General features: G+C 51.2%; 2 protein-coding genes across 3 annotated transcripts in view; one reads left to right on the forward strand and one right to left on the reverse strand.

Moving 5' to 3' along the window:
• Positions 1 to 2312, forward strand: part of SYCP2 (synaptonemal complex protein 2) — an 89552-nt gene extending 87240 nt beyond the window's left edge. Inside the window, exon 43 of the mRNA XM_047852202.1 lies at positions 2124 to 2312. Coding sequence (XP_047708158.1) covers positions 2124 to 2183 — 60 coding nt within the window. The 3' untranslated portion in view covers positions 2184 to 2312. The remainder of the gene's footprint in view (positions 1 to 2123) is intronic.
• Positions 2313 to 2365: 53 nt separating this feature from the next.
• PHACTR3 (phosphatase and actin regulator 3) overlaps positions 2366 to 14938 on the reverse strand; it is a 101565-nt gene continuing 88992 nt past the window's right edge. The window contains exons 8-12 of one of the 2 annotated variants that reach the window (XM_047852204.1): positions 14007 to 14062; positions 9927 to 9988; positions 8789 to 8929; positions 6484 to 6560; positions 2366 to 3809 (exon numbers count right to left, since the gene is read on the reverse strand). In XM_047852204.1, coding sequence (XP_047708160.1) covers positions 3794 to 3809; positions 6484 to 6560; positions 8789 to 8929; positions 9927 to 9988; positions 14007 to 14062 — 352 coding nt within the window. In that variant the 3' untranslated portion in view covers positions 2366 to 3793. The remainder of the gene's footprint in view (positions 3810 to 6483; positions 6561 to 8788; positions 8930 to 9926; positions 9989 to 14006; positions 14063 to 14938) is intronic. The other variant, XM_047852205.1, reaches the window with a different exon arrangement.

Consider the following 14938-nt stretch of genomic DNA (forward strand, 5'->3'; position numbering starts at 1 on the left):
AGAATTCTGATCACAATAACACATTAGGAAATAGTAGCAACAAACAAACGTAAGAGCAAGGTGTGAGGTGTTCCCGAGACCGTCTGTGCCACACCGGGGGTCACCGGTGTCACCCGGTTCTCTGGGTGGAAGGCAGGGAATGGACCATTGTCTCAGGGCACACACCTGCGCTGAAATAACACTTTCAGTATATGTATCTTTGAAAAAGAATAAACTGCATTTAGAAGGCAATAATGCATATATAATAGCATGTTTCTAAGAATTATTAGCGTTATGCCACATCCAGCTTTCTCTCCCATTGCCTATTGTCAAGAAAGTGTGATTTTTAGAATTTCCCTGTTCACCTTCTTTAAAGGAGATTTAACAGTTGAGATGAAAGATTTTAAAGTTATTATTCTAAACATAAAACAAGATTGTTTTTCATAAAGCAGTGGACCTGATAGCCAGTAGCTTTTCCATTGTTCAGTCTAACATCATCTAAATATGAGCTAGTGATCTGTTCCTGAGATCACTATCAATAAGTCCACAGAAAAATTAATTTATGGTAATTCACTGTTTAGAAATATTTTCATATGTTCTGTTGGACTGTCAACATGTTCAGTTTCTTATCAACATCTCAGAGGTTTCTTTCACACGAAAAACTGAAAAAAAATCTCTGGAAAAGAACTTGGGTAAGTGGAGATTAGAAGCATGTGAGACTAATGATATTATCAATAGAATTAGAATTATCCATTACTGGACTTGAATTTGCTATTAAAGAACTGTGGGTATGTAGCTAAAAACTTGGATTTTCATCTCCCAGAATTTAGACTTGTAATTACCACATATTTCCACAAGATGGACTTCTTGATGTTTAGGGTTTTGGGCTCAGGGGGCTTTAGACATTTCAGTTGTCTAAAAATTATTCATGTTGTATAATTTCCAAGCCCCTTTTAATGTTTAAAAGTGTAGTTTTTACAAAGACTTATAACGTACTATTTCTCCTATATTGGGTTAAAACTTGGTATTTCTAAAAGTGACTTAATTTCCCCCATAAAATAATCAATTAATGGTTTTTAAATCTGTTCAACTGCTTAAAAACAGAATTTCTTTAACGACTTCCTGTTGTTACTTTAATAGCTGATCTTATTTTGTAAAAATTAGAACAAATGATTTGTGAAGTCAGTGCATAAAAACCTCATTAATGCCTCCCAGTTGTGGAGAACTGTGATAACTCAGACACTGTATGTGATTGTTATTGAATAAGAAGGCAGATGTGGTTTTTCCCAAGTCTCAAGGCTCTTAAGTACGTACACTTTCTCCTCAAATTTATAGAACACATGTGCGTTTATATACACATCATGTGTATCACCCATTCCGTGAGATTTATACACTGCTTTTTCATTTTGTTCCTCCAGACAGGATAAGAGACCTCCGAGATGGCATACCAGAGCCTTCCTTAGTGCAGGGTGGACACACTCCATTCACAGTTTCAGTTCATCTCTTGACCTCTAGGATAAGGACGTGAACTTCAGAAATACAATTTAAAGGAACAGCGTAGAAGTTAGATACGGTTGCTAAAAATTTTGATTACGATGAAGATGTCTTCTGGTTTTAGGATATCTTAGAGCCCTCGAGCCTGAACCACACCAAACCCTCCATCGGGTATCCTGTATCTTAACTTTTGAATTTACCCATTAGTTACGGAACTGACTGTACTTGGGCAAAACTACCTGAACACGTGTCCCATCTGCCAAGCCACCTCTAACCAGAGGCCTAGTTTAGCCATCTTCTAAACAGGACCGGTCCCTTCTGCTTTGGGGGCCAGGATGGTTTCGAACAGAAGGACCCCTCTCTGTTCCTCATTTCATAGGAAGTAGGTGGATATTTCTATATGAAAGAGATGGAAATCATAGTGTTACACAATCTGGGCCCCAGCTAATACTTTAAACGGAATAAAACAAAGTAGGGAGCTGCTAGCATGTGCTTTAGAACAGGTTGACTGGCCACAAATAATGGCTTATGAATACAGTAAATATAGGATATGCTAAATACACCATATATATATACATACACATAAATGCTCACAAAAGCATAACCAGGCTTCTGGTTAGAAAATGTTTACATATCATCTCGTCTCACAGGCAAAGAAACTGAGGCTCCTAGAAGTGAACCGATTCGCAGGAGGTGACACAGCAAGTTAAGAGGTAGCTGGAGGTTTGCGACCAACAGCGATTGCTTTCAAAGAGTCGAATTCGACCAACTACCACTGTGTTTGCCAGCAGCCAGGATCCAGCACCTGTCCCTTAGGACAGAGCGCTGCCACGAGGGCCGAGCAGCTTCCACGGGCACCCTACCCGCTTCGGTCATAAAGCAGTTGAGCAGGAGGGGTCGTGGGAAGCAGTGAGGCCGTGTGTGCAGGAGGAAGTCATAGGGGACACGCTCCTGCTCCGGGGCTCCCTGGCGGGCCCACCAGCAGGTAACATTCACCGGATGCATACAACGTGTCGGGTGCTGTTCCCGCATTTAGAAATTACAGCCATGTGTTGAGAGAGAGGGAGAGAGAGAGACAGAGAGAGCGAGGATCTTCCTAGAGAGAAAGTCGGAATCTTGGTGCACAGCGCAGAGCTGGGATTTAAGCCACAGGGTCTGCAGGCTTCTCAAGGCGTGCTCCGAGCCCTGGGCTTCCCGCCTCCCCATGTCTCCGGAGGCTCTCGGGTGGGCAGGCGGGCTCTCTTCTGTGAGGACACTTCTCCAAAGGCCAAGTAAAACTACCTTTCGGGGAACGTTAATTTGTATTTATTTCCCCCCCTGGTGCCAACATTCCTTTTTACCTTTGTGCTGGGGTAACTTTCCTCTTTATAATCTCCACTCCATCTCAACCTTTGTCTCTTCTAACGGTTTGCAACAGTGTTTACAAATGCAAACCTGAAGATACCCTTAAAGAGGGCCTCATCTTCATCTCATCTTCATCGTGGTAGAATTTTCCCGCCGAGCTGGTACTTACTTCCAGGGTCATTTCTCTACGATACGTAAACTCAAATTAACTTGACAAAGATAATTCGATTTCCCAAGGCACAAACCACAGACGCTACCAGAATTTACAAAACAAAAGCACACAAAGTTGGAATTCTCTTTTGCGTGTTTGGATTTGATGGCTCAAAAGTAAGAAAACTGGACTTATATCACAGATCTCCGATCTAACACACCGCTCTCATCCCACCTCCAAGGAAACGTAAAACCCAGGTTCATTGCCTGCAATAAGTAGTCATTTAATTAAAGAACAAAATTAACAGGAATCAAAATGTTGCAGCTGTATTTTTTTTGTTAGACATTATATAAAAAAAGAAAAGTATAATACAGTAAATAATTTTGTATAACGTGAACTTAAAGAGTTCTCAAATTAACTGTGATCAGAATAAAAATGTCTTTCCAACAGAATACTGAACGTCACTGTGCCGCACGTCCCGTGTCGGGGGCCCGGAGGGGTGCCGGCGCCTGCCCGTCGCCCGCCCTCCGTCTCACCGCAGGGCTGCGAAACAAGGTTCAAAGGCAAAGGACAGTTTTCTTCTGGGAGAGCGACTCTGGGTCCTAACTGGTCCGACAGTTCCTACCCCTCAGACACCAGAGAGTGAAGGCCGTCCCCTGGTTTCTCCTCGTACAGGTGAGCACAGCCCAGACCACCTGCCCGCGTGATCCTGCTCCTGGCGCTGACACAGCAGGGGGTCTGGAGCTGAACTTCAGGAAAGTTCCCTGACGAATGTTCAGTGTTGGTATCAAAAATTAAAGAAAAATTCTTCTCAGAAGAAAATCTCTATGGCCTGTGGAATCTAGGAATTACGAAAAGAGAAAACAGTTTAAGGCTATCCACTTCTAAGTGAAAACGGCCAAAACCTTCCACTATTAAAAGCTGCTCAGACATCCACCATATAAGACCCAAGGATGGACGTGCTCTGCGTCAAGCAGCGGGGGGCCCAGAGGGCTCCCGGCTCCCAGGCCCACGCTGGGCCCCCAAAGGAATTATAGGCTGAATTCCGAAGACTTCCTAAAACTCCGTTTGAAGGGCTGCCTGCCAAGCCCTTGGTGTGCACAGAAAAGGCCAAGGCTTTGCTACATCGGTAGAAGGAATGAAATGGCGGATGGAACAAACTATTGGAAGTCCTAGTACAGCTGTGGTTTGGTTTTATTCCGGCAGAGCTGGTAACGCGCTTGCGGTGACATTGAACACATTGAAGAAAATCTCATGTGGCTGGTGGTGTTCTTTTAACAGTTTATACCAAGTGCTAGCATGTGGTATATACCACCTTATCACTGTTTCCTGATGTCCAGGTTTGGGGTTAACTCTTAAAATCCCATCATCTAAGAAAGGCATTCAGGCCTTAGAAGAGAAAATAGATCTCTTTGGTAAACAACCCTTAATAATGTGTAATGAGCAAACGTATTAAATGTTAACATCCATAAGGCCATGTCATAATTGATAGCCTTTTTCTTCAACACAGGGTGATCACTAAAAATAGCTTTGGTTTTACTGGGCACGGTTTATTTCCTAAACATTTTTGAATGTTTTGAATAATCAAAACTAAGACGATCTATTCCTGCCAAACATATGCCAGTCAGGGGGGGAGGGAAACCTTAAAGTTTTTTAAACTATTTATTTGTATCACTTTCTCCTGCTTTTGCAACATCAACTTCCTCCCCCAATATATTCGTCCTAAAACTGCCTTGTGGGATAGAGTTCCATCACACCTGCCTCTGCTCCACAGCCGCACTGACCTTACAGACCGAATGTTTTAAAGAACTGCGGGGCCACCTTGGGACAACCAGAAAAGGAAAGGAGTCCCACTATTTTAGTTTAAGGAAGTATCTACACCCAGGATTTCCATTCTCTTTGCATCTGGGGCTGGAGCGCCTTGAGGCCAAGGGAGAAGTGATACGGGAACTGGTTCAGGTGAAGGCTGGTAGCCGCACACCCACACTCGTCAGGATTAAACAGGAGGACTTTCATCGGGCGTTACGACTCGTGGCCATGCAACGAACATGCAGCCAGTGAGCCAGGGCCACTGCGTCACCCAGAGGCCACCGCATGGCATCTTTATGATAACACGAACACGGAGCGCATTCACCTTGAAGTGGAAAGTCTTGGGTATGGATGAAGGCCAGTGTACTCCCACCGGAACAGAGGTTCCCTGCAGAGGGGGCCTCCGTTAGCTAATGCAGGGCTACGTTTTCAGCACCTGTAGATGCACTTGGCACACGGCAGGTGCTCAAATATGTGAGTGATAGGGAAGCATCAGCTCGTGTTAAAGATGTGAACAGAAATTCAAGCCAGGAACAAGTACCTGGGAGTGACTTCACGGCCTCCTGTCAGTATCGAGGAGTGGGGTTCTCTAGTGGGGACGTCTGGCCTTCACAGGAGGCGGAGTCAATGTGCTGGCAGATTACTCACATTACTTTGAGGCTTTTCTTAAAGGTACATTAACTACTGGGCACCTGGGGGGCTCAGCTGGTTAAGCATCTGACTTTGGCTCAGGTCATGATCTCACAGCTCGTGGGTTCTAGCCCTGCGTCGGGCTCTGTGCTGACAGCTCAGAGCCTGGAGGCTGCTTCGGATTCTGTGTCTGCCTCTTTCTGTCCCTCCCTGCTTGCTTTCTTTCTCTCTCTCTCTCTCTCTCTCCCAAAATAAATAAACTTAAGGGGAGCCTGGGTGGCTCAGTAAAAGTTAAGCCTCTGACCTCCGCTCAGGTCATGATCTCACAGTTCATGGGTTTGAGCCCCTTCTCTGGCTCTGTGCTGATAGCTCAGAGCCTGGAGCCTGCTTTGGATTCTGTGTCTCCCTCTCTCTGCCCCTCCCCTGCTCCTGCTCTGTCTGTCTGTCTCTCTCTCTCTCTCTCTCTCAAAAATAAATAAATATTTAAAAAAAAAAAAGTCCTACTGTTTTAGTTTTTTTCTTTTCTTTTTTTTACCTTATAAAACATAACTAAAATATAAATTTAAGGAGGAAGGCACTAAAGGTAAAAACATGGGGCGCCCGGGGGGCTCAGTTGGTGGAGTGTCCGACTTGGGCTCAGGTCATGATCTCGCGGTTCGTGGGTTCGAGCCCCGTGTCGGGCTCTGTGCGGACAGCTCAGGGCTTGGAGCCTGCTTCGGATTCTGTGTCTCCCTCTCTCTCTGCCCCTCCCCTGCTCGCACTCCGGATGGCTCGCTCACTCACTGGTGCGCGCACTCCCTGTCTCTCGCAAAAATAAATGAACGTTAAAAAAAAAAAAAACCGTACATTGACTACTTAAATAAACCCAGGACCCACGGTCTACACGCCACCTTCCCCCAAGCCCACAGGAGCCGTGACCGAGAAGGAGGCGCACTGTCTGTTCAGCGCAGCTCTCGGCAGAAATGCAGGATACGTTTGCCTAATTACATAGATCTCTGTGGCGTTTTATCTTTTCTTTCTAAAGAACACCGTGTTGTAAGTACCATGAAATCCACACGAACATCTAGAAATCTGACCTTGTCAAATGCTTGCTTGATGCATGGACCTCCATCTCGTTACTTTTGTATTCATTGAGCTCTTTGCGAATGGCTGCCTGAAATGTAAACACAGGACAGGAAGAAGCCGACATAGGAAATTAGTACCCTGGCTGCGGCTCAACAACAGTTCGCAATCCTGGTTGAGTTCTGGTGTTTTGTAATGTAGTTCAAACAAAGAAAAAGAAACCACTTGTGGCCCAGCATTCAGCCTCTTAGCACGTGCACGGCCCTGATGCTGGTGTCCGGGAAGAGGTCAGTGAATTGATTTGCTGTGTCGGAGAAGGAAGACAATGCCCACCACATGTGACAGGTGGCCCCGGCACGTGCTTAGGGACTCCATGAAGTAGGGACACCAAATTCATGAAGGAGGTCGGGCTTTTGGTGGACTTACTTGGAATTCTGCAATTAGATCATTGAGAAGCCATTCTAATTTCAGCATGAGGTCAGGCTTGGTGTCACGTGAAAAACAGTATCGTGGCTACATGCGGGTGGGGGGCGCATCGCAGTGTTTCAGGGCGGGTCCTCAGGCTCTTCCAGCCTCCCCCTGCCCCCTGGGACCGTGCACTCCCTCACATAAACCCTCAGGGGCCAGCTGGGGGCAGGGAGAGGCTCTGAGCCAGGGATCCCAGGGAGCACTCCTCCCGCGCTCAAACCCGGGTGCTGCCAGAGACGTGCTCGCTTCTCCCCTCGCCCAGGGAGCCAAGGCTCGGTCTGCCTGCCGGCTGGCTGCACCTGGCCAAGGGGATGCGACACCTGCGTGCATTTACATGTCACTTCACTTATTCACGGTCCGCACGCGGGGAACAAGGAACAATTAGCACGTTCGGCCAACTCACTGGCTGAGCAAATGATTTTGCTCTTCCTAAAAGCTGTAAAATCATGAGCGGCCAGAGGGGATGAGGCTTCAGTCCTGCCCATCCACAGCATGGGACCATGGACAGGAACATACCCTCTGAGCCCGTCCAAATCATCTGTCCGATAGCACCTCCATAGGGGTGATAATGACACATCTCTCACGGGGACTTTCTGAGGATTAAATGAAATAATAATGCCAGACAGGCCGGTTCAGTCCAGGACAGGGCGAGGGTTGGGTGAACGTTCATTCCCTCTGCTCTGTCCCCTAGTGTCTGGGACCCACTGCTTCCTTGCTCTCGTCCTGCACCCAGAGCGTTCAGGTCACACTGCCCTGGAGGCTCCCGGGACCTCACACCGGACCAGTCCTGGACGCATCCAGAGCCTCCTGTGTCTTCACGGCCAGGGTTTTCCTGAGGGCCTCGGCCGACTCCACCCCTCTCTGTCTCACTGTAGCTAAGTCTGTTTAAACCTCTGTCCCCTGCCTCTTTTCCTCCAGCCTTGCCTGCTTTTGGTTCATCCAGACCATAGTTCCTCAACTTCCATACTCTTGACATTCAGGATTGGGGAATTCCCTGTTGTGGGGCCATCCTGTGCATCATGGGCCGTTTAGTGGCGTCCCTGCGTTCCACCCGCTACACTCCAGCAGCACCTGTCACTTGTGACGGCCAGAAATGTCTGCAGACATTGCCCCCTAGTTGGAAACACAGCCGCGACCCCAGATTGGCTTTGTGAGACCAACAACGGGGGTCAAAGCACAGGCTTAATTTCCAGACCTGGTGGCATCCACTTTGGTAGGGTCCCCTCTCTAAGGAAAAAAAAAAACACCTCGGGGCAACCTGGCTATTCACGTATGTGACAACATCCCTCACGACCTTGTAACATGAGACCCCTTAATCAGACTGCATGTTTGTATGTTACCATATATGAGAGACAAAGAAGTAAATATATAAAAAAACTACGCCACATGGGGGCACCTGGGTAGCTCAGCGGGTTAAGCATCCGACTTCGGCTCAGGTCACGATCTCGCGGTTCGCGAGTTCGAGCCCCGTGTCGGGCTCTGTGCTGACAGCTTGGAGCCCGGAGCCTGCTTCAGGATTCTGTGTCTCCCTCCCTCTCTCTCTCTGCACCTCATCTGCTCACTCTGTCTCTGTTTCTGTCTCTCTCTCTCTCTCGCTCTCAAAAATAAACATTAAAAAAACCAACCCTACGTCACGTGGCGTTCGGGGCTCAGTTCTTCGGGTACGAACCCAACTGAGCGGTGCCGGCACGAATAAACTCAGGAGGGAAGAGCCTGGGTGTCAGGACTCTCTGTGCGAGAACCCCGCTACACCACCATCCAGGCACGAACTCCCTGGCATGTCGTGGCCTGCCCTCATCACGTGCTGCCATACCCCACCCTACCCGACCAGCAGACAGGTCTGCTCTGTACCTTGTCGGCCGCTGACAGTCGTGTCCACGGCTTGTCTGCCCGTCTGTCGTAATCCTGAGCTTTCGCCACCTCCACATAGTCACTGAACCGTATCAGAATCTTTCGGTCTCTTAGCTCGTCAACTGTGGGTCTCTGATTAAGCTGAAATACAAGATCGTCACAGTTAGCTATTATCACCTGCCAGACCAGCTTTCTCAGGAAACTCCGAACAAACACGTTTCTATAGGGAAGCGGGAAACTCTGCGACTGTGAAGTAGAATGACCCTAATGCCTACAGTCTCCCACGTGAAGGCTCAGATTACACGCTCTTAAATTGCAGCCCCCCAGCACCTTCCCTCAGAGGGGTCACTCCCAGGAGCCTGGCTGCACCCTGTACACCGCGCAGCCTCAGGGGAAGGGCAGCGAATGAATGGCGAGCAAGCTGTACTCCAGCAGCCGCCTCTTCCACTCTCGTTAGAGGAGCTCTTAACAAAAAGTCCCCGACAGAGGGGACGCTGCCACAGCAGACTCGCAAGTCGAGCTCAGGAAGGATTTTCGATGAACCTGAAGCCCATGGGTCAAGACGTCGTCATCATCACTACGGAGCACAGAGAGCCCCCAGGACGCTCGAGTTCAGACACGGTCGGCACCCCGAACCAGATGGGACTGTGCAGCTGCTACCCAAGCTGGCCGGGGCCAACTTCACCCTGGCCGTGTGCATCCCTGATACACAGCCCGGACGCCAATAAGAAGTTTCTGCCATCAGGAGCTTCTCGACAAACTGAATGTGCCAAAGAGCGTCACGGGGAACCGAACGCTGGCACCCAGGGGTGCGCTTCTCAGGCACCACGTAGAGATCCAGGGGGATGAAGAAAAACGCCTTTAAAAACTTATCCCTGGACATAAGTGGTGACGGCATCGGGCCTGTCCCGCCACACGAGCTGTTCCTGTGCCCGGTAAGGGTCTCACCCGCGGGCACGGAGGGTCACAGCAGGGGTGGCAGGGGCACTGGGGAGTGAATCCGCTGCTGGCCAGGAAGACGTCGTCCAGTGACACAGGGACGCCCCGCCTCACCCACCCCAGCACCGCCCAGGCGGCTCTTCTCCAGCGCGCCTGTCCCTCGAGATTCAGGGCGTAAAAGGCGCTTAAATCACAGTACCTTTCTTGTCAATCTCTGCTTGATTTCTCTTCTTTCTTCCTGCTCTGTCTGATCGTTCCTTTCTGTGAAAGGTCAACACAGAAAAAAATGGGTTTAGACTTTCTTCTTTTTGGTGGAGAAGTGAGCTCACGGCCTCCACTTTCTTGTGGCTGAGGCGGATGTCAAGGACGCCTCACGGGGGACACTTTTTTCCATGTCACAGCTGGCTCTCCACTCTGCCAGCCACGGCTCAGACCGTGGTCTCACTGCCACACAGAGACGCGTGCGCGGGGGTTTGTTCTGCCCCCATCCCAGCCTCCCTCCTGCCCTTCCTTGGGGTCATCGGTCGCTGGCCCCCCTCGGCTGTGCATTTATTTGCAGGAGAAACAGGGAGTTCTTCCCTCATTCAATATCTCATCTCTTTACGTCCAGGAACGTAGACAGCATGCACAGTTTTAGTAGGACAAGTGAGTGTGCACAACAGCTCTACTCACGTATATCATCTATGAATATTATACACGGATACTAACAGAACTGTCCCTGCTTCCTGTTCTCTTCTCCTCCTCCCGAGGTATGCGGACTTTTCGCCAGCCAACATCCGACAAGGAACAACCTCTCCAGACTCTGGGCAACACGGGCTTGCCTGGAATTTATGCTTCCAGGGTGTATTTCAAATCTAAACACAGCACGAACCCAGCCGACTCCCCGTGGCAGAAAAGAGCACGCTTAGCACACTTGACATGCCGTGCCTTTTAAAGGAGCCTCCGTGCCTCACGGAGCTCGGCTCTGCTGCTGAGTTGTTACTATTAACATTCAAGCTGTCCTCATACCTACACCTGGGAGCTAAAAATAGAGAATTGGGAGCTGCGGTGTAAAATGCAGGCTTTGCCCTGGGATACGAGATAATGGATGTCCTATTTCTGGCACTCTCTGTTGCTAAAGAAAGCCTCGGGACCCATTCTGGGAAGGGACGCTCACCTACCAGCACTCACTCCTAGAAACCCGGCTGCTGGGAGGGAGGGGAGGGAGGGGAGGGAGCCCGCTGCCCGCAGGTGACGCAACCCCACGTCGCCTGCCTTTACTTAAGACATTCCGCACGTGTGTGCACTTGCGGGACTGGGTGCGGGCTGTATTGTACATTTCAGTAACTTTTTGGAAAGGGAGATTTATCTCCTGTTTGAATGTTTTAGAAAAGGAAATGAAACCCTGTTATGTTCTTGGTTTTTAATCCAAGTGATAAACCAGAAGAAAACCACAGTTGCAAGGGCTCATCAGGAAGCTGATGATACAGTCAAGAAAAAAATCGTGAAAGTATCCATTCAAGGCCAACCGTGAGGGATTTAAGGGGTGATGTGAAGCGAATTTTTCAGATTTCTTGAAAAACAGGCCACGGGCAAAGTCCAAGCAGTGCAGGGACAGGGACAGAAAACCAGACCTTTGTTTTTCATCATCAGCGATGTCATCACCAAGGTCACGGTGCTTTGGAGCGCTGGTCTTGGAAGGCGGGGTCCCCTCCCCAGCAGGGTCCCCTCTGCGCCAGATGCTCTACTGGGCACTGACCCCAACAAGGCCTTCCTCAAAGCCCGAGCCCCCAGGTTGTCTCTGAGCTCCACCTAGCGATGGCTTTGTGGGCCTTTTGTTCCGAGACCCAGAAAGCCCCCCGAGCCTTACACCCAACAAGGGACCTATGACCATGGTCTCCACACCCACACGTTCCGGAAAGAGTGCCAGCGGCTTGGACAGCCACATTCGAATCTTCCACAAATAATCAGAGATGCATTGCTGCTTCTAAGGCAGGGGCCAGAACCGGCCCGTGGAGCCAGGCAGCCTTCGGCTCTACCTCTTTGCCAAGGAAATGGGACAGCGGTGCAAACCACAGGACTCCGTTGTAACGAGTAAAGCGGAACAGCAGCAAGCCCCGAGCACCGGGCGGGCACAGCGGGCGGCCTAACGCGGGCGGCCTAACGCGGGCGTATCAGGTTTGGTGCCTTCACCTGGAAAGAGGCCACCGTGTCTCATCCAGGAATAACAACCCAGGCCGAGCTCTAAGTGTCCCTGAGACCCGATCACAGTCAGTCACGAGCTCGCCGCTTGGGAGGGGAGCAGATCCGACGTGACAACATGCTGAGAAGTGATTATAGGTAGGAAATACACTGTAGCAGGAACGTTTGGAGCTGGTGTCGGGGGCCTGTGATTATATGTTGTGTGCTGGACCATATATGGTTACCCTATTCTCAGCTCACCAGAACAAAACAAAGCCGACACCCGCCATGAACTAGCAGTGACACCCGCAGATACTCCCACTCAGGGGCCTTGAAAAGCTTCCGCACTGTGGCTGGCTCGATGGCGGAGCAGGGATCGCCATGGCCACGGCGGAGGAAGCCCATCTCTCCCTTCCTCTCACAGAAGGTGAGTGCAGAAAGTTCCACGTATCCACTCACCCCCTCTATTCAAGCACTGGTTCTGTTTTTAAGGCTCTGATGTTTCATTGTGAAGACTGCTACGATCCGAGGTGCTTAATGGCCAGAGGACCTGGTGTCCCCAGCAGCAGGGGAGAGGTCCACACGGAGGCAGAGCCCCCTCAGCTCACTGGGAAGCCCCGCCCCCCGCCCCCCATGGTGGCAGCAGACCCCTCCCAGGGCGGCTCAGCGGAGTCCACACCTTGCCCACCAGCTCCGAGCTGCTTTAAGGACACCTGTGACTTAGCAGCCTTATAAGTAAGTGATGGGATTTTTAACAAACCAGATACTTGGGGGGCGGGGTGGGCACCTGGGTGGCTCAGTCAGTTAAGCATCTGACTCTTGATTTCGGCTCAGGTCACGATCGTGGTTTGTGGGATCGGGCCCCGCATCGGGCCTTGGGCTGACGGCATGGAGCCTGCTTGGGATTCTCTCTCTCTGACCCTCCCCCGCCCTCTCAATATAAATAAACTTTTTAAAAAATTCAAATACGTGATAACTTAAATAGCTTGACTTTCTCATCTGTCTGTGTGATTAGGCAGGTAATCAATGACAAGTTCTTTAAATCCCCAGACGTGACCAAGTCGATACAACACAGAAGACTAGGTCCCCTATCTTAAATTTGACAACAGAAACGTGCAATCCCTTGGCACAGGGTGAAATGTTTCCAACCGTCTATGAAGGAGGGGACCCCCTGGCAGGTGAAGGTGCCCAGGCGGGGACAGGAGACAGGGATCAGCAGGGACTCGGAGCCCAGACCGTCCGGAGGGTCCACCGCCCGTCTCCTGGCACAGAGTCAGCGTGGGCACCTGCCCTAACTTTGTGACAAGATGTTTGCAGAATAAAAAACCAAACTCAGAGGATATCTTAGTGTGCATCATGTCAAGACGAAAAGCAATGAAAGTACTTTCAGGAATCCAGGCCCTAAGAAGACACTTTTTTGCAGAAAATGTTTTGAAAACTAAAGTCTGTGGACCAGTGAACTATCTGAGAAACGCCATCTGAGAAACACTTCCGAAGGGGTTTGACTGCCCAGAACCACCGTGGACTCTAAGGAGCCTGAACAGCATTCCCTCTGTTGCCGAGGCAGTTGGTGGACACCGATGATCACACACCTGGGGACCCCCGTGCGGGTGGAGCCGGGGAGGGGGGACAGGGGATCCCTGAGACAGAGTTGTGACCCCCAGGGCAGGCTTCCCATGACTGCGCTCCTCGGAGGTGTGGGCTTCCTTTCCCCTCCTGTCTCGCCCTGGTGCCACGTCCCCCTCCCTACACTTTCTGACACTGTCCACACCCTGCCCGTGACCTCTGCGGCCGTCAGAACTCCCACCCCAAAGTGCCAGGGAGACCTGCTTGAAACCCACAATGCAAAGAGAGAATCGAGCCATTTCCCTGAGATCTACAGGGCTAATTAAATAACCCTGAAAACAGGAATAGCTTTAATTATGCTGGGAGGCAAGCTTTTTTTTTTTTTCCTCTTAATTTTAAAAGGAGATATTTCCGAGCAAATCAACTTTCCTCTAGGGTTTCCTTTCGCAGCCCGGTGGGACCTCACAGGGCCACGGGGAGCGACAGCCTGCAGAGCTGGGTGCACCTGCCACGGACTCGCCCCCAAGAGGAGCCAGGGGTCACAGCTACTCACGTTTCAAGATATTTCTTCTCTCCAGTTCCTCCACGGCAGGTCTTTGGCTCAGCCGTCTGCGGAAAAACACTAGAATTACATTTTGCACCATGGTGGCCGGCTGCAGATTCCTCCCGGGCTCTGCCGGGGGCAGGGGTGGCCGGCGCGCCCCCGAAGATGGTGAACCCAAAAGCTGGAGGGAGGGAGGGGACCTCTGGCAGCCGCTTCTTGCTGGCGCTGGAGTCGGATCCCCGCACAGGAGGGGGGTCACCGGCTGTCCCCGAGCTCCGGGGCCGACCCCCCGTGCCACCTTGGGACCTGAGAGCGCTGCCGGCCGGCGGGACGCTCCCCCGGAAGGGAGGAGGCCCCTCCTGCCCAGCCGAGCAGCGGTGGCACCTGCTTCGGCCCCAAGCAGCCTCGCCAGCAGCCCGCGCAGGGGGAGTGACAGCGAGCGCCGCCTCCTGAGCCGCGCGGAGCCAGCCGCAGCCCTGGGAGGGGCACCCCCCGGAGGCCACCCGGCGGCCTCCCCCACCCGCGGGGCGCAGGACCGGCCTTTCAGGGGGATTCGCGTCGAAGGAGTCGGCGGTACAGCGAAAACCAAATACATACGGCAAATAAAAGGCTTGTCAGGAGCGGGAGTCATAATTAGCCGGAATGGGCACCAAGCTCCGGTTCTCCCTGTAACTCTGGCGACGCTGTGCTTGGGTCCCAGCCAGGAGCCGCCCCGCTTCCGGACCCTCGCGCCACCCCAGGGCGACGACAGGGCTGAGCCTGCGAGCGCCCAGAATCTGGGGCCACGATACTTTGCCCCAAAGAGGATGCTGCCTCCAGAAATATCGGTCTCCTATTCACACTCCCTGTCCCGGCACAAAGCCGAGGGCGTCCCCAGGGCTCAGCTGCTCCCGCCTCCTGGGAACACCACAGGCGCGGGCTTTGTGTGCGCCCTTCCGGGG

The sequence above is a fragment of the Prionailurus viverrinus genome, chromosome A3 (assembly GCF_022837055.1).
Source record: "Prionailurus viverrinus isolate Anna chromosome A3, UM_Priviv_1.0, whole genome shotgun sequence".
NCBI lineage: Eukaryota > Metazoa > Chordata > Mammalia > Carnivora > Felidae > Prionailurus > Prionailurus viverrinus.